General features: G+C 42.8%; 1 protein-coding gene across 3 annotated transcripts in view; it reads left to right on the top strand.

The window, feature by feature from the left end:
• The window catches only part of LOC137439805 (adhesion G-protein coupled receptor G6), a 93,502-nt gene that overhangs the window by 30,626 nt on the left and 37,478 nt on the right, over positions 1–25,398 (top strand). For 2 of the 3 annotated variants that reach the window (XM_068135913.2, XM_068135914.2), the window contains 9 exons: positions 8,284–8,322; positions 11,305–11,393; positions 11,564–11,613; positions 12,760–12,959; positions 15,834–15,960; positions 21,065–21,141; positions 21,433–21,524; positions 21,980–22,026; positions 23,656–23,695. In XM_068135913.2, the coding sequence (XP_067992014.2) occupies positions 8,284–8,322; positions 11,305–11,393; positions 11,564–11,613; positions 12,760–12,959; positions 15,834–15,960; positions 21,065–21,141; positions 21,433–21,524; positions 21,980–22,026; positions 23,656–23,695 (761 nt within the window). The remainder of the gene's footprint in view (positions 1–8,283; positions 8,323–11,304; positions 11,394–11,563; positions 11,614–12,759; positions 12,960–15,833; positions 15,961–21,064; positions 21,142–21,432; positions 21,525–21,979; positions 22,027–23,655; positions 23,696–25,398) is intronic. The other variant, XM_068135915.2, reaches the window with a different exon arrangement.

Here is a 25,398-nt window from a genome sequence, read left to right as displayed (position 1 = left end):
ACTACCGCACCTTCTTTGCTTTCCTCCTGCATTACTCCCACCTCTTCCCTGGGGTCCTGGGTCGACTCCAACTCCTCATTTACCTCCTCATTCTACCCTACCGGCATCCGATCGCCTTGACCATCCATGGCACGATATAAATTTGGTTGTTAAATACTAAATTTCGGCCGCCCGTAATTTTGACAATTTTAAAGATGGATTACAAAATTTGGTTCGGGTCCAATCCCACTCCCCGACACCAATTGTTGCAGCCAATAGCACAATTGGTGTCCAAAATTTGGTCTAAAAAAAGTTAGTCGGATCTTGTTGCGGATCTCGAATTACGGCGCTCCCCTTAACGAGGGGGGTTTCATCCCCTCATCTATTAAGCTGGCCGTCCGAGTCCTAGAAGATATCACGCTCCTTTGCGGGGTTGACATTCACCAGGGTGACTGGTCAATGGGTTCCCAGATACCTTCGTCAACCTCGCCGCAAAGCAGGGCGCTACTTCTGCCCAAGCCACGGACAAGATGGAATTTTGCCGAGTGGTTTAGCAATCCGAAGCTCGAGCCGTTAGCAGAAAGACTAACCCGATTCTGAGCGGTCCCTATATCGTGCCACCAATATTCAATTTGGGACAGGACACAAGCGACCGGATGAGAGGAACCAAAGTAAAGGAAGAACAAATATAATTTATTAATTATGTACAAGAAACCCGAAGAGGAAATGAAAGAAGGGATTATACAAGAAGAAGAAGAAGAAGAAGCAGTGACACAGGGCAGCCTTAAACAGTCTTATATTATCACACACCCAGGACAATACAAGCACACTTACACGAATGGGGAATAGCAGGTAGAAGGAGAAGGGTCAAGCAGATGGTTCCAGGCTCCGGGTGCGCCGCGAAGAATGGCAGGCGGCTTTTCGGGTCGTTGGCACGTGACTGGACCTTATAATTATGCGGGGGACTGGGATGCCACATACGTAATCTTCGGGCCAACTCTCTCTCTCCCAACGTTCGTCTCAGAGGGTACCCTCGCGCAGGTCGCTCCAACAACGTGACAATCAATCGAGCGCTCCCCGCACAGTTCGTTCACAATCAGCATCCCCCCGGCACAGTCCGTCATCAATGGCCTCCCCTCGTGCATCTCCGTGAGAGGGCTAGGCGCTTGCGCTTTTATAACCCGCTTAGAAATCAAGCCGCGCTTCATCGAGCCACGCCTATTAACGAGCTCACCTCAGCCCTGGTTGGTCAGCGAGGGCTCACTGGCTCCACCCTCGACGGCTCGTGGGCGAGGCCACACCTCTTCCCGTGGCTCCGCCCCTTCTTTCCTCGAGCCGACCGCATGTTCAATGGCGGCTTGAGCCAGGCAGCGAACGCTACTGGCAAGCCAAGGAACACAATTTGGAGGAAGGCTACGCCGCAATATGAATTGACAAGGGGACCTACTCTTATTTAATTAATATAACGCAGATTCAACTTTTGGGAACAGATCCTTACCTGAAACACATACTAATGAAATAACTAAAGAAGAAGCCTATGGTGTGCTACGTGTTGCTCGTGGCCTAACTAGGGTGCGACCTTTGACCTTTACACCAAAAATGGGAGTATTTACAGGGGATTATTTATAAGGGAATATTACAAATATTTACAAAGTGGAGGGTTCTAAAAAGCACAACAATATATATATATATATATATACATACATATACACATACACACACATGCTTTTTATAGTCATCATAATTGCACAATTAAAAGCAGAACGACACTCAGTTGAGCGCATACCTCTGCTAAACTGAGCAGTTTACATTTTTTGTATCCCACTGATAGACCGGATCTGTATCCGGACCTGAACCAGAATCAAATTACTTGTTCGTGTCACCAAATGAACTCCTCCACCAAGTTTTGTCCGAATCTGTCAATATAACGTTTTGAGATATCATGCTATACATCGTTTTTAGCCCTGTCACTCAATGGTGAAAAATCGCGTAAAAAATTCTCGGATCCGGATCCAGATATTCACCAAAATTTAATAATTTCGTCCTTGTCACACGCCGAACCTCTCCAACAAATTCTGTCCGAATCCGACAACAAAATGTATCCGAATCCGAGAATATCCTGTTCACAGACAAGCATACAGACAGAGGTGAAAACATATAACCTTCGGTGGCGGAGGTAATAACTATGACGCTAGTTTCTCCCTGGATCAAAGTACACAGTTGTGTCCAAGTGTTGATGTTTGTAACATTACTTTGACATTTGACTTCATTAACACATAACATCTACACAAGTACTTCCCTTCATATTTGCAATTACAGCACGTCATTAGGGTCTAAATGGCAGATCGTGTTTTGGCACATATCCAAGTCACCTTCACACTGACACCATTCTGTGCAAACTAAATACCTTGCTCGGCATGAACATGTTGCTGATGCCCACTTATTCATTGCATTTGGGTTACTGGCACTGCACCTACACCTGAACCGAACCAACTCTGCAAAAGCAGTTGGGGCCTGCATAACCTCTGACAACTTTGGCACCAGGCGGTTGTCCTCTTTTATCCAGCCTAACTTTAGAGGGTGTGCAACTATGGGATGAAGAATAAGATCCTGTACCTATACAGCAGATTGGCAATGAGCTCTATGGATATGTTGTGTGCAGGCTTCAAAATGTTGTGGTAGTAACTAAACCCCTCTGTCAATGCCCTGTTACTTGAACAAGGTCCACCTGAGGCTGTGTTTGCTTAATCTTGACACGCTTATTACAGATGAGGCTGCACATAAATGATGTACAGCCCTCTTTGGTATCATCAGAAAGTTAACTTCCAATAAGTCACTTTTGAAATGATTTGATCCGCCCCAGAATGTTGTGCATGCACAGAAACGATGATCCATGATCTTTCCTGGGAAAACCACATTTCCAAGCTGGCTCCAAAGCCAGTCGCCGACTGGGCATCCTCCGTCGTGCAAAGTCTTTGCTTGGCACACCTGAGCTCCTCACCACATATAAGGCTTTCATCCGCAGCTCAATGGAATACTGTTCTCCCCTCTGGGCCTGTGCTCCTGCCTCACACCTGGCTCGGCTTCACGCTGTTGAAACCAAAGCATTCAGAATCATTGGAATCTCCCGCGATGAAGCTAACTCCGAGGCCCTTTCACTCACTCACCGCAGGCAGGTTGGTGGTCTTTCTGTCTTCTACCGACTCCTCTCCGGCCTAGCTCCCCCAGCTCTCACTGTGCTCTGTCCCCCTAATATTCCTACTGGTAGCACAAGATCTGCCAGCAACACTCTTCTGGTGAAACTGCCAAAATCAAGACTCGCTGCTCACCTTCACTCTTTCATTCCTCTTTTCTCCCGCCTCTGGAACAAACTCCCCCACTCCCTTAAATCTCACTCCTGCCTCCAGGTCTTTAAAACAGCTGTTCACCACCATCTCTTATCTCCCGCCCCCCCCCCCCCCCCCATCCAAAACATTGATCTTTTCTACCCCCACTATTTCACCCCAGATCCACTTTTTTTGAAATTCCAACTTCTTTCCTGGAAGTCCTGGCAGTGTCCATATGTTTTATACCTCTCCCACCTCCCCCCAAGCCCTCTCCCTCCCACAAATCTCTCGATGTCCATGCCCTCAAATGTTGTGTTTGTGTCCTTCACCCTCTCTCCCCATCTTGTCTACCGTTCCCCTTATTATATGTTTTATGTGTCGGTTTGACTTTTTGTGTGATTAATGTTAGCTCTTTCACGAGCCTCGATCTTGTATATAAAAAAAAGAAAAAAGAAAAAAAACCCTAGTAACAAAGTCAATTGGGGCTGCCGGATGTATATCATGCATGATAGGTAAGGATTGTAACATAAAACAGCTCACAAAGCTTCTGAAAGATGCCGAAATACTGAAACGCTCCTGCGAGAAAGGGGTGTGCCTCTGCACAATGAAATATTTGGAGAACTTTCTGATCAACTTGCCCAAAGAGTTCATATATTGCAAAAACGCCCATGGACATAGACAGGTGTAAGGCCCGAAGGTTCGTAGATGGATGAAATCTACCCAAACCATTGTGCCTCAACACCGATGGGAACGTCATATCTGGCGCTTATCGATACACAGGGTAAGTTTTAAATGATTATATTTGCCATTAATCAAATTTGCAAATTTGATACACACACACACACACACACACACACACACACACACACACACACACACACACACACACACACACACACGTAGCATTAATCAAATTTGGGAGGAGGGGGTGAGGAAGAGTGGAAGGTACCTCGTGTGAATGCTATTAAAAATGTATAAACTGTAGATACATATATATATATATATATATATATATATATATATATATATATATATATATACATATACATTAGTGTCTGTAATTTGGTTCTCCAACCTAATGAGCGAACGTCATGACGTCATCGCCAGTATGTCCACATTGCCTGCACAGCCCCGAGATGGAGGGGCCATCTAGCAGTGCGTCATTATGGATCTTAATTTCAGATACTGTCACAAGTGTATGCAAAACTCACCGTTTCACCCTTGTTGGGGCTTCATCAGGGCAACGCAGTGAACCTTCCATACACTTGTAACTCTGAAAACCTTTCGGTTTTTATATCAGTCATTATGCGACTTCATACCATCAGTGGAGAACTGCCAGTAAGGCGTCCCATACAGCTATTGCTGCACCTTACTGGGAGCGATAAGCACCGCCTGCCACACGGTAACATTATCTCTGGTATCCACTCACTATATGGAGTCGACCTGGATGCGGTTGGGAGTTACTAAATAGTATCTGTAATTTGGTTCTCCAACCTAATGAGCGAACGTCATGACGTCATCGCCATGCATGTCCGCATTGCCTGCAAAGCTCCGGAGGGGCCATCTAGCAGTGTGTCATTATGGATGTTGAATTCAGATACTGGCACAAGTGTGTGCTTATCGCTCCCAGTAAGGTGATTGATTCAGGAACAAAACAATTATGGATTACCATCTTGTAATTTCCACTCTTTTGTTTAAATACTAAAAATTGTGTTTAAAAGACAATTTAAATTACAGATTTCGCATGAGCAGCAGCAGCAGGTTAAAAGTGCCCAGTGAGCAGAACCGAGTCACTGAAAACACACACACACACACACACACACACACACACACACACACACACACACACACCACACACATACACACACACACACACACACACACACTGCATGGACAAACGGCCTAATATAGCATTCAAATATCGTTTCAAAAGTTGTGTATTCCCAGAGCAGATATGGAAGGTACAATACGAGAGTGTACTTTCAGGAAAGCTTCCAAGCATGTCTCCTTTGATTTACTGATGTGGCCTGATGTATCCCAACCAGTTAGTGCATGCCCATTTGCACAAGACCCTTTTGGCTTTATCTTATCCAAGTATATAATAAACTGGTTCCATCTTAGCAAATAGATGCCAATCACTTGTACCGCACCCATCAGCATAACTTATTTTCTCCAAGAAGATAAACTTGCCCTCATAGAAGAAGCAATACATTTGTGTCTTGACTATATATTAATAGTAGACTCAGCTTTTGCTGCTTTTACATCATGTAAGATCATCAATGTTTCAGCCTCTTGCTTTGATACTGCAGACTTAGGCTTTGGGATGTGTGACACTTGTCTTGTGGTCTTAAATTTATTGATACATCATACTTTGTGAGATGATGTTTGTCATCATCAGTTCTACTGGTGCAGCACACTCACTCTTGCCATCAAGAGATCCTATGGAGTACCACGGATTTTCTTTCCACCTTCAGGATTATTTTGACGCATTTGAAAATTGCAGTAAGATCACCTTTAATGTCTTCCTTGGCATTAGCTATGTCCACTGCGTCGCGGCCAGCTTTCCTGGAATGGAAGACGCTTGGCAAACTACGCCTTTCTGGGGATATGACAATGTTTTGATCTGATTGCGCGGGCAGTATGGGGCCACACATTGTCATGCTGCAGCAAAACACAGGGAGTGAATAGTCCATGATGTTTTGATCTGATTGCTGGTTTCAGATGATTTTTAAGGAGGTCGCAGTATGATGCACTGGTGATTGTGGTCCCTCTGGGCATGGAATGCTCTGCAAGTGGGCCTCAGCTATCCCAGAAGAGCGTCAGTATCACTTTTCCAGCGGAGGGCTGTGTGCGGAAATTTTTTTTCTTCGGTGAAGTTGAATGGCACCACTCTTTGCTTGCCCTCTTCGTTTCTGGATGAAAGTAGTGGACCCAGCTTTTGTTCCCAGTCACTACACGCTGTAAGAATGCGTCGCCTTCTGTAACGTCGCAGAAGTTTTTCACATGCGTCCACTCGCCGTTCTTTCAGTTCGGATGTGAGTTGTCTCGGCACCCACCTTGCAGACACTTTGCGGAACCCCAGAACGTTGTGAATGATATGGTGGCTGAACCATGGCTAATGTTCAGTTCGGAGACCACTTCATCCAGCGTAACGCGACTGTTTTCCCTTAGCACGCGCTCAACTCCAGCAACCATTTCTGGTGTGTCGGCTGTCTGGGGATATGACAATGTCCGGCATGTTCTCTGAGATGTTTGTCATCAATGTTATACGCGTTATTGTCTTGTTAAAAAAAAAACACCATGATCACGCTTCATATTTGTGTACAATGGTTCGACCTGAACCATGACAATATTAATATATCTGCCAGATTCAATTATCTCAGGTTATTCGTCATAAAACCCGATTTCCACATCCTTGAGGGCCTAGAACATATTTTCAGCGACTATGGTAAATGTCTGACAAGGAAGTGACCCTCTGCTATGATATCTGCTAACTGCACTTCCCACAAAGCATTCCAACTCTTATGTACAAGATATTTGATCAATTTTGCACTGTTCTCTCTTGGCGAACATGTGTAATCCTGGAATCTTTGCTGGGATCCTTTCCTTGACAGAAGAAGCAGTGCTGCTGCTGGCGATTGAATATTTCAGAACCAGGCCTCGTTAATCTACCGGAATCTGGCAATGACGTTGTAGCACATCATCCTGTTCTTTTTTTTTTTGTACTGGATCGGCATTGCTTTTGTACCTCGTTTCATCTCTCTCAATTATATTTTGACCGTTGTATCACTGTAACAGTTGTGATGCCCCTGTGCCCCCTCTTGCCAATAGATATCCACCTCTCGGTCGTTTCAGTCCGTGTGACACATTGACGAAGTCGGAATTCCCAAATTCTGATCTATTATTCACACTTAGTAGAAGTACTGTTGCATATGTGGACACATTGGTAGTTTATATAGTTTGTCTTTCTTTTTCAATTATTGACACTTTATACATGTCCTGAAATCAGTTTGCTTCCATTTAGTCGGTACCTTCCACATGGGTGCGAGAATCGTGCCAACCCTAACCCAGCGCTGTATGAGGCAAGTGGCACTGGGCAAAGGGCATGCTTGCTCATCTTCAATCACCTCTTCTGTGTTCATCATGACTGAAAATGATTAAGGGTGAAAATTTAGCCATCAATTCCGCGATGGCCAATTTGAAGTTCAGAAAGACGACCATGATAGTCAATGACCCTAATAATGGGGGTATATTATTTAGAATGAAGTTTCTCATGGACCTACAAGTCAAGATATCACAAAATATGTGGTACCAGTCAAGTGGTACCACAAAATATGTGTAGAAGGTGGCCATTTTGAAATCCAAAATTGCGGCTGGTATGATGTGAGAAAAACATTGTATCCAGTGGTTTTATGTCAAATGGTATAATAATATATTGTACATTTTTATGGAATCTTGGCAGTGTACCATGGATGGGGTTGTGGTGCTGCAACTTCATGCTCTGTGTTTTGGTATGGAGTCCTAGAGATGATCTTGACATACTTTGACAGTCTTGTTTCAAGAAAAATCAGACAGTTGGCCCCTGCATGTTCACTTGCATTTGATAGACTGTGACTACAATGGAGGCCAAAGTATTTTAAGGCTTCGGCATGTAAAATATCCAAGGAGGGACACACTTGCCAAAAGTCTTTATGGTTCCTGCTCCCCGGCAATGCGCACTTTCCTCATGTTTCTTTTTTTTTGCATTAACGTTTTACCTCTTGTGAATAAATATCTAATCATTTATGAATTTTAGCAGCACGAGCATACATTTGTAAAGTTGTAATATTATGGATTATCATGAGCATAACCTCATGAAAATGGTTTGTTTCATTATTGAGGTCTATTGTATGTGTACATTGTATTATCCATATGCATTTGTTTAACTTTTAGGTACTCATTGAAACGTTTTTGATTCTACTGTTATTCTGTTTGGCAGAAGGAAGTATTCCATTCCCAACGGAAGCTCTAGTACATGGTAAGAGTGGCATGAGGATATCTGGATGCACATTTGTTGTAACAATAGAACAATACACAAAACAATACTTCTCAACATTGGTTGGTTAGAAGTAAAAACGATTAAATGCATGGCAATTGCTCAGTGGGAGGCTACCTCATTTCATTGCATGCTCACCATTGAGCCATGAAGTCCACACTCTATAACTTTTATATACTAGGGCATTGCCCGTACTATATCTATATCTAAAATTATATCCCCCCCCCCTCTATTTACATGAAATGGTTTGGTCCAAAGCGAACGGCTTGCGAGTACGGTGACAATCCCCCCCCTCTATTTACATGCAATGGTTTGGTCCAAAGCGAACGGCTTCCGGAGTTTGGTAAAGAAATCGCCATCGCGTGCACAAACGCGCAGGAAAGCGAATGAATCGCAAATTCGGTTTTATTAGTTTTAAAACATAGTTTAACGCCAACATAGTTTGCAAACGTGAAATAAATGAATACGCTCTCAAATGTGCCATCCGAGGCAGAGTGTGTCCTCCACGTTCGGCACACGCGATCGTTCGCTGCTCTCTGATTGGTTGAATCGTTTTTTGGACATAGCTCGGTAAGTAATTGTCCGATTAATATGAAACCTTGAAAAGGCACATCCTCGGGTCCCCAGCAATATACCTGGCAAGTTAAAAGTATATCGGACCCGTGGTTGTCGAGAAACAGCGGTCACAGACAAACAGACGTACAAACGTACAGACGTACAGAGATTACTGGAATTATAGATAGATAAGGGGCAGTCAATAAGTAAACTTGAAATATTTTTCACAACTTATTTATTGCATGTACGTGTGTAACAACTGTTATTTTTCAACATGATCTCCATTGCGTTCAACGCATTTTTTCTAGCACTTTACTTGGGCCTGGATTCCTCGAGAAAAAAAAAATTTTGGCTGCTTGTTTAGCCATTCGTGCACCGCCTCTTGGACCTCTCCGTCGGATCGGAAAGTGGTTCCACCAAGCGCCTCTTGAAGTGGCCCAAATATGTGGTAATCCGAAGGAGCGAGGTCTGGCGAGTAGGATGGATGAGGAAGACACTCAAAATGCAGATCTTCGATTTTTGCAGCTGTAGCGTGGGCAGTATGGGGCCGAGCATTGTCATTGTCAGCAAAACACCTGTAGTGAGTAGTCCACGACGTTTTGATCTGATTGCTGGTTTCAGATGATTTTTAAGGTCGCAGTATGATGCACTGGTGACTGTGGTCCCGCTGGGCATGTAATGCTCTACAAGTGGGCCTCGGCTATCCCAGAAGAGCGTCGGCATCACTTTTCCAGCGGACGGCTGTGTGCGGAATTATCTGGGCTTCGGTGAAGTTGAATGGCACCACTCTTTGCTTGCCCTCTTTGTTTTTGGCTGAAAGTAGTGGACCCAGCTTTCGTTCCCAGTCACTACGCGCTGTAAGAAAGCGTCGCCTTCTGTTTCGGAACGTCGCAGAAGTTCTTCACATGCGTCCACTCGCCGTTCTTTCAGTTCGGGTTTGAGTTTTTCTAGGCATCCACCTTGCAGACACTTTGTGGAACCCTAGCACATTGTGAATGATGTGATGTGCTGATATTTGTGTGTATATGGTGTGTATGAATGATATTTTAATGTGATTCCTCACTGTTGTGAGATAGGACCAAAAGCGATATATAGCATGATATTTCAAACAGTTATGGACGACTTATGACAAAAACTAGGTGGATGAGTTGGTTCAGTGACAAGAACAAGCTGATTATGTTTTGGTTCAGGTCCGAATCCAGATCCGACCTATCAGTGGGATACAAATCGTGTGTTGTTCTTGTTACCTTTGTAACGCTACCATTTTTATTATTCTCTGACGGCAGGGACCGCTGCATCAAAGCTCGAGTTCCCGCTTCCTCTTCCTCAATCCCGGAAATACAGGCTATTAAAACTGGCACCTTTATGATCAAATGGACACGATTTTTTTTCAAGTAAATTGATTATTAGCTTTCCGATGGTGCCATTTTTATTATTCTATATAACAGTAGGAACCATTTAATATGAAACATGTCACACACACACACACACACACAAACAAATGGATACCTCTCTTTTCAGTCATGGATGACTTTGACTCACTATTTGTATTTTCATAAACGAACATTTCTCGTATTGTTGTTCGTTTGACTTGTAACTCAAGCAAAATGGCAGCAAGGAGTATACTGCGGCACAAAGTAAACTGGTCTTGGAAGAAACGTAAAACGTTTCCTGTGCTAAGCAGATGCCCGACGTCGTGTGACATATCGGAATAATTTCTCCCCATTCAACATTTGACATAGAGCATTAGATGAAGATTTTTTTCATGAAGAACCCACAATAGACTGAGCTCTGCCCAACAAAGCGTGTGCCAAATAGGATGGATGGGAGTAGTCGATTCCAGATTGCAAAGGAATGAGCAGAGAGCGTCTTTACACGATCGTGAGGCACTGCCAAACACCATTCGGGAGATAAATCATCGTCACGAAGACCATGTACTCGTAGCACCAAACCCACTTCACACCATGGATTACAATAAGTGTGAGAACATTCCAGCTCCAGGTGTATCTTCTGCATTGTGTCACCATTAAGTCTTTGGTATCAGTCGGGGTTCAAACTGCCGCCCTCCATTTTGTGTGATCTGTTGAATCTCTTCCCAAAGTGTATCCTTTTGGGACTTTTCCCTCCTCTCCTTTAATTGTGGAAGCTTCTCACTATTTCATGTTTTCATCCCATCCCGCAAGATTTTCTAATCCCACTAAAACTGCTCCCTCTCACTTCCTCCAACACTACGTATGTACTCGATCTGTTGTTTAATGTCTTTACTTGCCTTGTCCTCTTCTTCACCTTCAGGCCACTTTCACTTTGTCGACCTTCGACTCGGTCATCCAGCTCTTCCCTGAGCCTCAATCCTAGTTTTAATGAATACGTTGGTTTAAAGAACATGTGTGTACCATCTTTCTCCAACAGACCCCACTGGATTGCGAATATTTGTCGATATTGACTCGAGCAACGCTTTGATCGATTCAAACATCACCGAAAACGTGGTGACCGATTGGGTGAGCTGGTGTAGTCACATCTATACAGTTATTCTTCGAACAACGAAATATGCCTAGTCACGTTTTACATGACACGTATATTTTATTTAGCACATGCTTTATCAAAGGCCTCGCCTGCAGGCCTCCAATGAATGAATTTTGATGGTTTTTTTTTTTTTTTTGTCATCAAGCTCGTCGAAGCTCTGGCAGACATGGACTACAACGTCTCTATTATGACGAGGTATGCATTGAGAACAGTATGTTGCATTTGACAAGTTTCCATGCAAGCATAACTGTTTCCTTCCTGTCTCACCGGGCCACTTGCATTCCTCCAAACTGCCCCATGGAAATTGCTCTTCTGAAATCCTTAAGGCCTTTGCTTTAGCCTCCATAACCGCCCCTCCCCATTTTCCTTTGACCTACTCATGAGCAACAATGAAGCTTTTGGAACAGGTGAAGTTGTATGTTGAACAAGAGCCGAAAATTAAATGAAGCTTGCTAACCTTATACCCAAAAATCCCAAATGACAACGTCTCATGAAAAGCTATTATGCTTTTGTGACGTTGTTACCTCCGCCACCAAAGGTCGATGGAGGTTATGTTTTCACCCCTGTCTGTTTGTCTGTCTGTTTGTCTGTCTGTTTGTCTGTCTGTTTGTGAACAAAATATCTCAAAAAGTTGTGGACGGATTCGGACGAAATTTGACAGAGATGTAGCGTATGTGGCAAGGACGAAATTATTAGATTTTGGTGAAGATCCGGATTCGGATCCGGCTACTAGAATTTTTAAAGTGATTCTTCACCATTGGGAGATCGGGCCTAAAACGATACATAGCAGGATATCTCAAAGTTATGGACGGATTTGGACGAAGCTTGGTGGACCGGTTGGGTGTCAGACAAGGACAAATAGATTCGATTTTGGTGAAGATCTGAATATGGATTCGGATATGAGAATTATTTTATTTTGTTCGTGATTCTTCACCATTGAGTGATATGGCCATCCAGGCGGAGGTATGCTCTCTACTGAGTGCCGTTCTACTTCAGCATGGAATTGTTTCACGTTGGTGGTTGAAATTATGGGCAGTCACTTTCGTTGAGGTTACCTGCGGTCAACATCGATGCCAGGACTTGCTATGGTTGTGGTTGTTGTTGTTGTTTAGATTTACATTACTAAAATTGCACATATTTTGCGTGATGATGGAAAAGTCAGCGAATAAGTGTGCGGGCAAAGACTTCCACCAGACGTCCGATAGGCAAAGGCTTTTTTTGTTGGAACATTCTTACAAGCAAAGCAGCGCTATCATGGAGGAAGCCGGAAATGATTGCAAAGTGTACTTGAAGGATGCAATGCTATTGAATGGAATAACTGTTTGAGTGTTTCTCCGACAGGCAGTGGACCAATTTATCCGGGATCATCACAGTGGTCCTGAGAGAGCCCCGACAGCCTTGCAAATCCAATAAGCCCAAAGAGATCCCACGCCAGGTGCTGGGGGGACTGAGGAGGCGTATTGTTGAATATGAGAAAAATCCGGGAATGTCTCTCCGAAGAAAGGGAATTTTGCTGTCAATCCGATCCATCACACATGCTGGTGAGAATTCCGGATGAGTTGGTTAATCTGCTAAGAGCTAAGTTCAAAAGTTGTTTTATTTATTTATTTATTGTCATCATTATTAGTGCAGAGTAAGCAGGTGTGAGGAGTCACACGGATCTCAAATGGAGCGAAGTACTTGAAATGGAACCAAATTCCTTGCAGAGAAATTTAAACCCAAACAAATAAATTAAGATGCGAAAGAAACTTCAAAACAGATTTGTCTTTTATTGACAATTCAAGGCTCCGAATATAAGTTACCTTTGCTGTTTATTTGGCGTTTTTATGGTTAATGTTGCAAGCTTTTCTTCCAATTGGTCCTATTTAAAATGTCCCTATCTCTCTTCTTCTTCTTCTTCTTCTTCTTCTTCTTCTTCTTGGACAAACTCTTCACCTTTTCAATGATCTCAAGTTGGTTTGGTATAAGCATGAGGACCTTTTAGGACCTTATTTATGAAAAATGTTCCTGATCTTACCAAGTGAATAAACAGTGTGACGTCATCCAATGCTAGCAATGAAATTTTCTTTTTCTAAACCATAAGGTAATATAACCGTTGCTGCATTGTTTTCATTTGGCAAAATAAACTAAGTTTTTATCTATTTATTTATTTATTTATTTTAACTACAAAGAAAAAGTAGTAGAACGGGTATGCCCTACCCACATTAGATGTCAACCCACTGTTGACGTTTGATCTCAATTGAAGGTCACATGAAAAATTAAGGATACGATGAGAGAGAAAAGAGACAGAAAGAAAACATCAGTGGTTCTAACTCGAGTTGTGATTTTCAAAGTGCACATGAACTTTGACCTGTTGAACCCAAATTTAAATTGGATTCATCTTTGTGTCGCACTCCATATTTGTGCCAAGTTTGGTTGAAATCCATTATGTGGTTCACAGTCACTGTGGTAACAAAGATTTTCGATTAAAGATCAATTGACCTTTAACCTTTAACCTTTGACCCCAAAACCTAAACGGTTCATCTCGGCATCGTTGTACATGCTTGTAACTAGTTTTGACAAAATCCCTTGAGCTGTTCACAATTATCACGGTAATTACCCTCGCAGGAGGAGAGGGTATTACATTTGGGTCAGTTTGTCTTTGTCCGCACAGAATAAATACGATTTTCTCGGCAACCGTTGGTCCGATTGACAGGAAATTTCTACCATAGCTGCAACTCCACCTGTAGAATTTTATAAATGAAAATTATGACGTCATATGTCACGTGGAATGGGCGCCATCTTGGAAAAACCGAAAAACTTTGCACCTCTATCTCAGAAAAAGCCACATGTAAAAAATTGAGACATGGCTCAACTCCATAAACATGGCTCTCCATAAAGAACTCTCCATGGGGAATAAAATATTTTCATGATGATGTCATGTAAAGAACTCTCCATGGGGAATAAAATATTTTCATGATGATGTCATAGGTGCCTCCATTATGACGTCATAATTCGACAAGTACAAAACTTCATCCGATCAAGATGAAATTTATTGAGCGTCATCCAGGAATAAATTAGTGGAGAATTGTTATGACATCATAGGTCACGTGGTTCGGCCGCCATATTTGTTTTTAACACAAAAGCCTTAAAAACCACTGAAAACACATCCTAGCGAGGGTCTGCAATCTCTGAATGCTCTTTCTTGTTTAAACCAGCAACACACGCACGCACAACCAAAAAACACCTCCGGCGCCGCCTTCAGCTGCAGAGGCAAACAAAATACATGTTTTGTTCTGGCCTAAAGAAATAATTCACCTGTTTGGAATTCCTAATCCTACCCTGAGGCACACAAATGCTTTTTTTTTGTTTGTTTTTTTCAAAAAGTTGTTCAGAGCAGTTCAAGACTTGCTCAGGATTTTTTTTTTCCCCCCATCTTGATCTTCATTAGATGAGTATCTCTAATGAATACGAAAATGTGTAAACGTATATTTATGTATTTCCAAGTAGGCCTCGTTGTACTCTAACTTTAGAAACTCTTGGAACGTTGTGCTTAACATATTTGTAATACAATATTGAGAATGTCCTAATTATATTTCATGATCATTAAAGCCCCAAGTTCAACTTTGACTCATCGCCGAATAGTGTTTCCGGTAATTAGTGTAAAATGTATACTCCTTAGTCACTGTCGTACTCATTACCTCCGCAACCAAAGGTGGATGGAGGTTGTTTTCACCCTTGTCCGTTTGTCTGTGAACAAAATATCTCAAAAAGTTGTCGACAGATTCGGACGAAATTTGGCAGAGATGTAGCGTATGTGACACGGACGAAATGATTAGATTTTGGTGAAGATCCGGATTCGGATCCGGCTCGTATAATTTTTTAAGTGATTCTTCATCATTGGGAGATTGGGCCAAAAACGATACATAGCAGGATATATCAAAAAGTTGTGGACGGATTTGGACGAAACTTGGTGGACCGGTTGGGTGTCTGACGAGGACGATTCAATTCGATTTTGGTGAAGATCTGAATGTGGATTCGGTATATGAGAATTATTAAATTTTTTAAGTGATTCTTCACCATTGGGATATAGGGCCAAACGCGATACATAGCAGGATATCTCAAAGTTATGGATGGATTTGGACGAAACTTGTTGGACAGGTTGTGTGTGTGACGAGGACGAATCGATTCAATTTTGATGAAGATCCGGATCCAGCTAGTAGATTTTTAAAGTGATTCTTCACCATTGAGTGATATGACCAACCAGGCAGAGGTATGCTCTCTACTGAGTGCCGTTTTAGTTCATCATAAGTTTGAGCTAAAATAAGAATTTAATCAGGTGATGCTATCCCAATATGGATACTAAATGTTTTCACAACTTTTTCTAAATTCACAAATTCTATAATGTTTCTTTTCATTTTTTTATTTTTGAACAGATTCCTGCATTGCAGAGAGCTGGGAATCTGCATTTAAAGGGGTTTACGAGTGGCCTGAAACAGCTGGAAACCAAACTGCAGAAATGACCTGCATTGTGAATCCAACACAAAACGGAAGTCGTGCCTGGTAAGTAGCGGAGAGGCAGAGTACACAACTTCAGAGCGTTGGCCGGCCTCTTATCCTCCTTATCGGCCAGGCACAGAAGCTTAAAAATAATAAGCTAGGTCTCCAATTATGTAAAGTGCAGGTACTTTGTGACAAGCTCCTTATTTTTTAGTGTTTGCTGCAAAGAAATGTTTACCTTGCAAAAAGAAAAGCTTTCGCTTGATTTTGTCCGAGATCTTCGAGCTCTTCCACGTTGGTAATAGAGAACGCACTCCAGGCTCGCATTGTTAAAGCCAACGGAGCAACAATAGGAGTGCAATGATTGTTGGTATTGCGTGCCACTTTCAGGAAGAAGGTTTCCGCAATCTGTCAACCGGACAGGTCGATTGCTTCCAGCCGTCAGCTTTCTATTAATGAGCAGATGTTTGTTTTTTTCCACTCCGAGAATACTTCTTTCAGCGAGAATACCCTGGTTGCTCAAACCTGAACAAAATATATGAGGGGACATCTGCAGGTTAAATGTTGCACAAGGAGGAGAACATTGAGGAAGGGACGGAGGAGCATGAAAGTTGGTTTAGAGAGGGAGATAGAAGGGAGGAGGATGAAAGTTGGTTTAGAGAGGGAGATAAAAGGGAGGGGACGAAAGTTGGTTTAGAGAGGGAGATAGAAGGGAGGGGAATGAAAGTTGGTTTAGAGAGGAAGATAGAAGGGAGGGGAATGAAAGTTGGTTTAGAGAGGAAGATAAAAGGGAGGAGGGGAAAGTTGGTTTCGAGAGGGAGATAGAAGGGAGGGGATGAAAGTTGGTTTAGAGAGGAAGATAGAAGGGAGGGGACGAAAGTTGGTTTAGAGAGGAAGATAGAAGGGAGGGGACGAAAGTTGGTTTAGAGAGGGAGATAGAAGGGAGGTGGGTGAAAGTTGGTTTAGAGAGGGAGATAGAAGGGAGGAGGATGAAAGTTGGTTTAGAGAGGGAGATAGAAGGGAGGAGGATGAAAGTTGGTTTAGAGAGGGAGATAGAAGGGAGGGGACGAAAGTTGGTTTAGAGAGGGAGATAGAAGGGAGGAGGATGAAAGTTGGTTTAGAGAGGGAGATAGAAGGGAGGAGGATGAAAGTTGGTTTAGAGAGGGAGATAGAAGGGAGGAGGATGAAAGTTGGTTTCGAGAGGGAGATAGAAGGGAGGAGGGGAAAGTTGGTTTAGAGAGGGAGATAGAAGGGAGGAGGGGAAAGTTGGTTTAGAGAGGAAGATAAAAGGGAGGGGACGAAAGTTGGTTTAGAGAGGGAGATAGAAGGGAGGAGGATGAAAGTTGGTTTAGAGAGGAAGATAAAAGGGAGGAGGATTAAAGTTGGTTTAGAGAGGAAGATAAAAGGGAGGAGGATTAAAGTTGGTTTAGAGAGGGAGATAGAAGGGAGGAGGGGAAAGTTGGTTTAGAGAGGGAGATAGAAGGGAGGAGAGGAAAGTTGGTTTAGAGAGGGAGATAGAAGGGAGGAGAGGAAAGTTGGTTTAGAGAGGGAGATAGAAGGGAGGAGAATGAAAGTTGGTTTAGAGAGGGAGATAGAAGGGAGGAGGGGAAAGTTGGTTTAGAGAGGAAGATAAAAGGGAGGAGACGAAAGTTGGTTTAGAGAGGCAGATAGAAGGGAGGAGGATGAAAGTTGGTTTAGAGAGGGAGATAAAAGGGAGGAGGATTAAAGTTGGTTTACAGAGGGAGATAGAAGGGAGGAGGATGAAAGTTGGTTTCGAGAGGGAGATAGAAGGGAGGAGGGGAAAGTTGGTTTAGAGAGGAAGATAGAAGGGAGGAGGATGAAAGTTGGTTTAGAGAGGGAGATAGAAGGGAGGGGACGAAAGTTGGTTTCGAGAGGAAGATAAAAGGGAGGAGGATGAAAGTTGGTTGAGAGAGGGAGATAGAAGGGAGAGGGTGAAAGTTGGTTTAGAGAGGGAGATAGAAGGGAGGAGGATGAAAGTTGGTTTAGAGAGGGAGATAGAAGGGAGGAGGATGAAAGTTGGTTTAGAGAGGGAGATAGAAGGGAGGAGGGTGAAAGTTGGTTTAGAGAGGGAGATAGAAGGGAGGGGACGAAAGTTGGTTTAGAGAGGGAGATAGAAGGGAGGAGGATGAAAGTTGGTTTAGAGAGGGAGATAGAAGGGAGGGGACGAAAGTTGGTTTCGAGAGGGAGATAGAAGGGAGGAGGATGAAAGTTGGTTTAGAGAGGGAGATAGAAGGGAGGAGGATGAAAGTTGGTTGAGAGAGGGAGATAGAAGGGAGAGGGTGAAAGTTGGTTTAGAGAGGGAGATAGAAGGGAGGAGGATGAAAGTTGGTTTAGAGAGGGAGATGGAAGGGAGGAGGATGAAAGTTGGTTTAGAGAGGGAGATAGAAGGGAGGGGAAGAAAGTTGGTTTAGAGAGGGAGATAGAAGGGAGAAGGATGAAAGTTGGTTTCGAGAGGGAGATAGAAGGGAGGAGGATGAAAGTTGGTTTAGAGAGGGAGATAGAAGGGAGGAGGATGAAAGTTGGTTTAGAGAGGGAGATAGAAGGGAGGGGAAGAAAGTTGGTTTAGAGAGGGAGATAGAAGGGAGGAGAGGAAAGTTGGTTTAGAGAGGGAGATAGAAGGGAGGAGGATGAAAGTTGGTTTAGAGAGGGAGATAGAAGGGAGGAGGATGAAAGTTGGTTTAGAGAGGGAGATAGAAGGGAGGAGGATGAAAGTTGGTTTCGAGAGGGAGATAGAAGGGAGGAGGATGAAAGTTGGTTTAGAGAGGGAGATAGAAGGGAGGAGGATGAAAGTTGGTTTATAGAGGCAGATAGAAGGGAGGAGGATGAAAGTTGGTTTAGAGAGGAAGATAAAAGGGAGGAGGATTAAAGTTGGTTTAGAGAGGAAGATAAAAGGGAGGAGGATTAAAGTTGGTTTAGAGAGGGAGATAGAAGGGAGGAGACGAAAGTTGGTTTCGAGAGGGAGATAGAAGGGAGGAGGATGAAAGTTGGTTTCGAGAGGGAGATAGAAGGGAGGAGGATGAAAGTTGGTTTAGAGAGGGAGATAGAAGGGAGGAGGATGAAAGTTGGTTTCGAGAGGGAGATAGAAGGGAGGAGGATGAAAGTTGGTTTAGAGAGGGAGATAGAAGGGAGGAGGATGAAAGTTGGTTTATAGAGGCAGATAGAAGGGAGGGGATGAAAGTTGGTTTCGAGAGGGAGATAGAAGGGAGGAGGATGAAAGTTGGTTTAGAGAGGGAGATAGAAGGGAGGAGACGAAAGTTGGTTTCGAGAGGGAGATAGAAGGGAGGAGGATGAAAGTTGGTTTAGAGAGGGAGATAGAAGGGAGGAGACGAAAGTTGGTTTCGAGAGGGAGATAGAAGGGAGGAGGATGAAAGTTGGTTTCGAGAGGGAGATAGAAGGGAGGAGGATGAAAGTTGGTTTAGAGAAGGAGATAGAAGGGAGGAGGATGAAAGTTGGTTTAGAGAGGGAGATGGAAGGGAGGAGGATGGAAGTTGGTTTAGAGAGGGAGATAGAAGGGAGGGGAAGAAAGTTGGTTTAGAGAGGGAGATAGAAGGGAGGAGACGAAAGTTGGTTTCGAGAGGGAGATAGAAGGGAGGAGGATGAAAGTTGGTTTCGAGAGGGAGATAGAAGGGAGGAGGATGAAAGTTGGTTTAGAGAGGGAGATAGAAGGGAGGAGGATGAAAGTTGGTTTATAGAGGCAGATAGAAGGGAGGGGATGAAAGTTGGTTTCGAGAGGGAGATAGAAGGGAGGAGGATGAAAGTTGGTTTAGAGAGGGAGATAGAAGGGAGGAGACGAAAGTTGGTTTCGAGAGGGAGATAGAAGGGAGGAGGATGAAAGTTGGTTTCGAGAGGGAGATAGAAGGGAGGAGGATGAAAGTTGGTTTAGAGAGGGAGATAGAAGGGAGGAGGATGAAAGTTGGTTTAGAGAGGGAGATAGAAGGGAGGAGACGAAAGTTGGTTTCGAGAGGGAGATAGAAGGGAGGAGGATGAAAGTTGGTTTCGAGAGGGAGATAGAAGGGAGGAGGATGAAAGTTGGTTTAGAGAGGGAGATAGAAGGGAGGAGGATGAAAGTTGGTTTAGAGAGGGAGATAGAAGGGAGGGGAAGAAAGTTGGTTTAGAGAGGGAGATAGAAGGGAGGAGAGGTAAGTTGGTTTCGAGAGGGAGATAGAAGGGAGGAGGGTGAAAGTTGGTTTAGAGAGGGAGATAGAAGGGAGGGGATGAAAGTTGGTTTAGAGAGGGAGATAGAAGGGAGGGGAGGAAAGTTGGTTTAGAGAGGGAGATAGAAGGGAGGGGAGGAAAGTTGGTTTAGAGAGGGAGATAGAAGGGAGGAGGATGAAAGTTGGTTTAGAGAAGGAGATAGAAGGGAGGAGGATGAAAGTTGGTTTAGAGAGGGAGATAGAAGGGAGGGGATGAAAGTTGAACAGTCTATATGGCGAGGGGTAACAATATCTCGATTTTACGCCATGTTATATGTCGACGATCCCGATGGGCGCCTGACGGTGGGATCTAAACTAGATTACCTGAATAGTGGACGCACTTTTCTCAGGTCCTGCACCCGCCAAAGTGAGTTCAGATGAAACGATGCTTTTCATCCCTATCACGTGAGAGCTTGTGCGTGCTGCAACTTATTTATTGGTAAGGAAGTGTAAACTTCCGTTTCCGGTTTCCTGGGCAATCATGGGTCGCTTCTCTTGATCCTCCGTGTGGTCTGCTTCCAAAAAGCCAAGTAATTGTTGATTTTATGTTTTCCATTTGTGTTGATTGTACTTCGTATTGAGTGCTCACTCATGTGTCTTTTTCGTGCTCATTGTATTAATTCTGATCCTCCAACTTGGGCTCGGATCGTTTTTGGCCGATTGTTGTTTTGTTTGTTGTTTGCTATTCACCTCTCCCCCCCTCTCCCCCCCCCCCCCCCCCTCAACTGCTTCCCATCTGTCCCAATGTTCACCACTTCCTTGTAACCTCAGTTAAAATAAAATACCTGCCTTTTTTACTCCTCTGCATTCTTCTTCTTCTTCTGCCCCATCTCTAACTCTTCCACTCGAAATTACCCCATTCACAAGCTCCTTTAACCACTCCAATGGTACAGTACCTTACATTTCCTTGTATTCTTCTGCGTCATTATTTTGCCCGCGTGTTTACCTGGCAGTTCGTATTCCATCGGTGTCACGGTGCCCATGTGGGAGGAGCCAGACCTGAGTCTGTGCGAAAACATCACGGTTCCAGGTAAACATAACTCTCCTTAAATCGCAAACGCATTCCGACTTTCGGAAAAGATCACACGACGCATGGCACTCGTTTATTTTGTCAGTAGAATATAACAGGCCTGGTTCGTTTTTGCATGCTCGCAATAATTAATTATTTATTATTGTGCATTTTGCCAAAAAAAAAAAAGAACCTTGCAATTCATGAAACATTGGCAATGGGGAAAAAAAAAAATTGCAGCAAATATCTTTAATTTACCGTTCTATTGTCCTTCACTACCTGCCCCTCCCCACCCCCCTGCAACTTCCACAGAAAATGATTTGTTTTTTCAAACAACTTTTCAATTGACCATCACGATGAAGCAGCAGAACGAGACGGAATTAAAGAATTACATTATTGAATGGGTAAGTCGAAAGAGTTTTCTTTACTCTCACAACGGGCTGGTGGGATCACCTACGGGCCCCGCACGCTCACCTCCAAAGCCGTCTGGACTGGGTTTGAATCTCGACCCAGCTACAAACTGCCACCCTGGTGTTTCTCAGGCTGGGCTAGGCATCGATGCGTGCACGGTCTATCGGATGCTAGCTAAATTGGGTGTCCCGTCTGATTGCATTAGTCGTTGGATGTTAAAGATCCCCTTTTGCAAAGTGGAGGCAAGTTATCGCCGGAACCATGGACAAATTGAATTCCTGCTTTAATCTACCTGTTCAGCAGCACAACTACACCCTCCTGCCAAGTGATGTAAATCCGCAGCCACATGCAGCATACAAAATGATCGGCACGACTATCACAATTTATTTGAGGTTTACGACCCCTTTGTACTATAATCCTTCCATTTCTCTGCTTTTTCTCCTTTCAGTTAAAGGAAGTCAACATCGACATGGACTACACAATGCTCAACATTGAGTAAGAGGACATGTTCATCCCACATATTTATCATTGGTTCAGAAAATTTGTGTGAGGACTGATTATTTAATATATATATTCTTAGAATGCGAAAACGAATTTGATTTTCTCAGAATTTTTAATTCTATCAGAATGTTTTAGCGTTAAATAAAAATTGATTTTCTGTCGGGAAAGTTTTATGGGGAATTCTAAGATGGAAATTCATGAGGTTGAAATTGAAGTTGAAAACATTCAACAAATGTACGTCAAAGTGGTTGTGTTTGGTGTGTACGTCGAAGAGACTATCATGTGTGTATATCAGTAACCATGTTTTGTGTATGTCAGTAACCATGTTTTGTGTGTATGTCAGTCACCATGTTTTGTGTGTATGTCAGTAACCATGTTTTGTGTGTATGTCAGTAACCATGTTCTGTGTGTATGTCAGTCACCATGTTTTGTGTGTATGTCAGTAACCATGTTTTGTGTGTATGTCAGTAACCATGTTCTGTGTGTATGTCAGTCACCATGTTTTGTGTGTATGTCAGTAACCATGTTTTGTGTGTACGTCAGTAACCATGTTTTGTGTGTACGTCAGTAACCATGTTTTGTGTGTACGTCAGTAACCATGTTTTGTGTGTAAGTCAGTAACCATGTTCTGTGTGTATGTCAGTAACCATCTTTTGTGTGTATGTCAGTAACCATGTTTTGTGTGTATGTCAGTAACCATGTTTTGTGTGTATGTCAGTCACCATGTTTTGTGTGTATGTCAGTAACCATGTTTTGTGTGTATGTCAGTCACCATGTTTTGTGTGTATGTCAGTAACCATGTTTTGTGTGTACGTCAGTAACCATGTTTTGTGTGTACGTCAGTAACCATGTTTTGTGTGTACGTCAGTAACCATGTTTTGTGTGTAAGTCAGTAACCATGTTCTGTGTGTATGTCAGTAACCATCTTTTGTGTGTATGTCAGTAACCATGTTTTGTGTGTATGTCAGTAACCATGTTTTGTGTGTATGTCAGTAACCATGTTCTGTGTGTATGTCAGTCACCATGTTTTGTGTGTATGTCAGTAACCATGTTTTGTGTGTACGTCAGTAACCATGTTTTGTGTGTACGTCAGTAACCATGTTCTGTGTGTATGTCATTATCCATGTTTTGTGTGTATGTCAGTAACCATGTTCTGTGTGTACTTCAGTAACCATGTTTTGTGTGTATGTCAGTAACCATGTTTTGTGTGTACTTCAGTAACCATGTTCTGTGTGTACTTCAGTAACCATGTTTTGTGTGTATGTCAGTAACCATGTTTTGTGTGTATGTCAGTAACCATGTTTTGTGTGTACGTCAGTAACCATGTTTTGTGTGTACGTCAGTAACCATGTTTTGTGTGTACGTCAGTAACCATGTTTTGTGTGTACGTCAGTAACCATGTTTTGTGTGTACATCAGTAACCATGTTATGTGTGTATGTCAGTATCCATGTTTTGTGTGTACGTCAGTAACCATGTTTTGTGTGTACATCAGTAACCATGTTATGTGTGTATGTCAGTATCCATGTTTTGTGTGTACGTCAGTAACCATGTTATGTGTGTATGTCAGTAAACATGTTTTTTGTGTACATCAAACTGACCGACCGTGCTTTTTGTGCCATCAGCATCAAAGAAGTGCCAGCAGGTGGTCGAGCAAAGCGATCGGTACGTCAACAATTCCACGACTTTGAACATCATTTTATAGCATTATTGCCAAATTCAAACTTCTTTTATCACTTTTTGAATGTGTTTTGTTTTGAAGGAATGTTACATGAGAATAATTCTAAATAATGGCCTGGTGTTGTGGTTTTGATTTCCTATTATTATTTCTACATTGTCCAAGGAGCACACATTGTCACGCACACACATTCAGACAAACACGTTAACATCACCAGTCTTTATCTCGGACAAAGAACCGCTTCACTTGGGGGAAGTGACATCACTTCCCAGTCACTGTGTACCAGAGAAACCATTTTTATGACTTCACGTTTCCCTGTACAATCAGAGAGGGCAATTAATGAGGAATTTCCTCTGCCCAGGGATACCTACTTCTGGTTGTTTGGGTGTGCTCCACGCTTTTTGAATAGCGTGGTAAGCAAGGCAAAAGCACGGATCATTATCTCCCCCACCTAAGGTGGGAGGAGGTTATGTTTTCACCCCAGTCTGTTTGTCTGTCTCTGTGTGAAGGATATCTCAAAAAGTTAGGGATGGATTTGGACGAAACTTGGTGGGCAGGTTGGGTGTTTAACAAGAGCAAATTGATTAGATTTTGGTGAAGATCCGAATCCAGATTCAAGGATTTTTTTTAAATTCCAAGTGATTCTTCACCATTGAGAGATGAGGCCAAAAACGATAGAAAACATGATATTTGAAAAAGTTGTGGATGATTTATGACAAAACTTAGAGGATGAGTTCGTTAGGTGGCAAGAACAAGCTCATTAGATTTTGGTTCAGGTCTGAATCCAGATCCGGCCTATCAGTGGGATACAAAACATAAACTAATCAGCCTGGCGGAGGTATGCGCTCTATAGAGTGCCCTTATAGTTATTATTAATCTTTGTTGGGACTCGTTCAGTATTCAAACCTCTGCCTTTCCAGATGGATGCTCTTGACTATTGTGCCACCAACTCTGGTTCATTTTATGTTCAAATTATTCAAGACTGATATGGAAGGAGAGGATACTTTTGTTAAATTATTCAGTTGAGAGTTCCCCTTTGTTTGCCATTAAAGATTTTTCGTTTCCATTGATGGGTTTTCTTTGTCAATCATATGACACACACACACACACACACACACACACATATGCTATAGCAAAGTAATTGCTACATTTACATAAACAATAATTTCAATCTCCTAGAGAACGTATTTTGCTGTGAATTTAAATTTATTTTTGTATTTCTTCAACAATATACTTGTAGTTGCAGTAAATGGTTAGCATAAAGTTAAACATTTGTATTATACACTCCTGGTACTGTTTGTAAATACGTATATATACATATCTATATTGTCACGTCCCTGGCGATTAAGATCACCTGGGGGATGGATAGCCGAACCAGCCTTAACTCCCGAGGCGACTTTCCAATGATGACGGTTATTTTTGGCGCGCGCAGGATGGAAAAAATGCGAGATGTTTAACTGAACGAAACACACGTGTTTATTCCGAAACCACAACAGGTAACCACGACAGCAAAATGCAACACAATAACGATTTAATAAAAATAAAGCGCGGACGAAAATTAAGGTTGAGGTAAAACTAAATTATATTTTGAGACGCCTCTACTCAATGATTCAACCACACACACAGCGGAAGATAAAATAAAATGTCCTTTTAGCCGGCCGGCACTTATCTTGCCCAAATGGCCCTTTTG

The sequence above is a fragment of the Myxine glutinosa genome, chromosome 14, assembly GCF_964187855.1.
Source record: "Myxine glutinosa chromosome 14, kmMyxGlut1.1, whole genome shotgun sequence".
In the NCBI taxonomy this organism is placed as follows: Eukaryota; Metazoa; Chordata; class Myxini; order Myxiniformes; family Myxinidae; genus Myxine; species Myxine glutinosa.
Note: the sequence above shows the minus strand (reverse complement) of the source record. Positions and strands in the feature narration are given on the sequence as shown.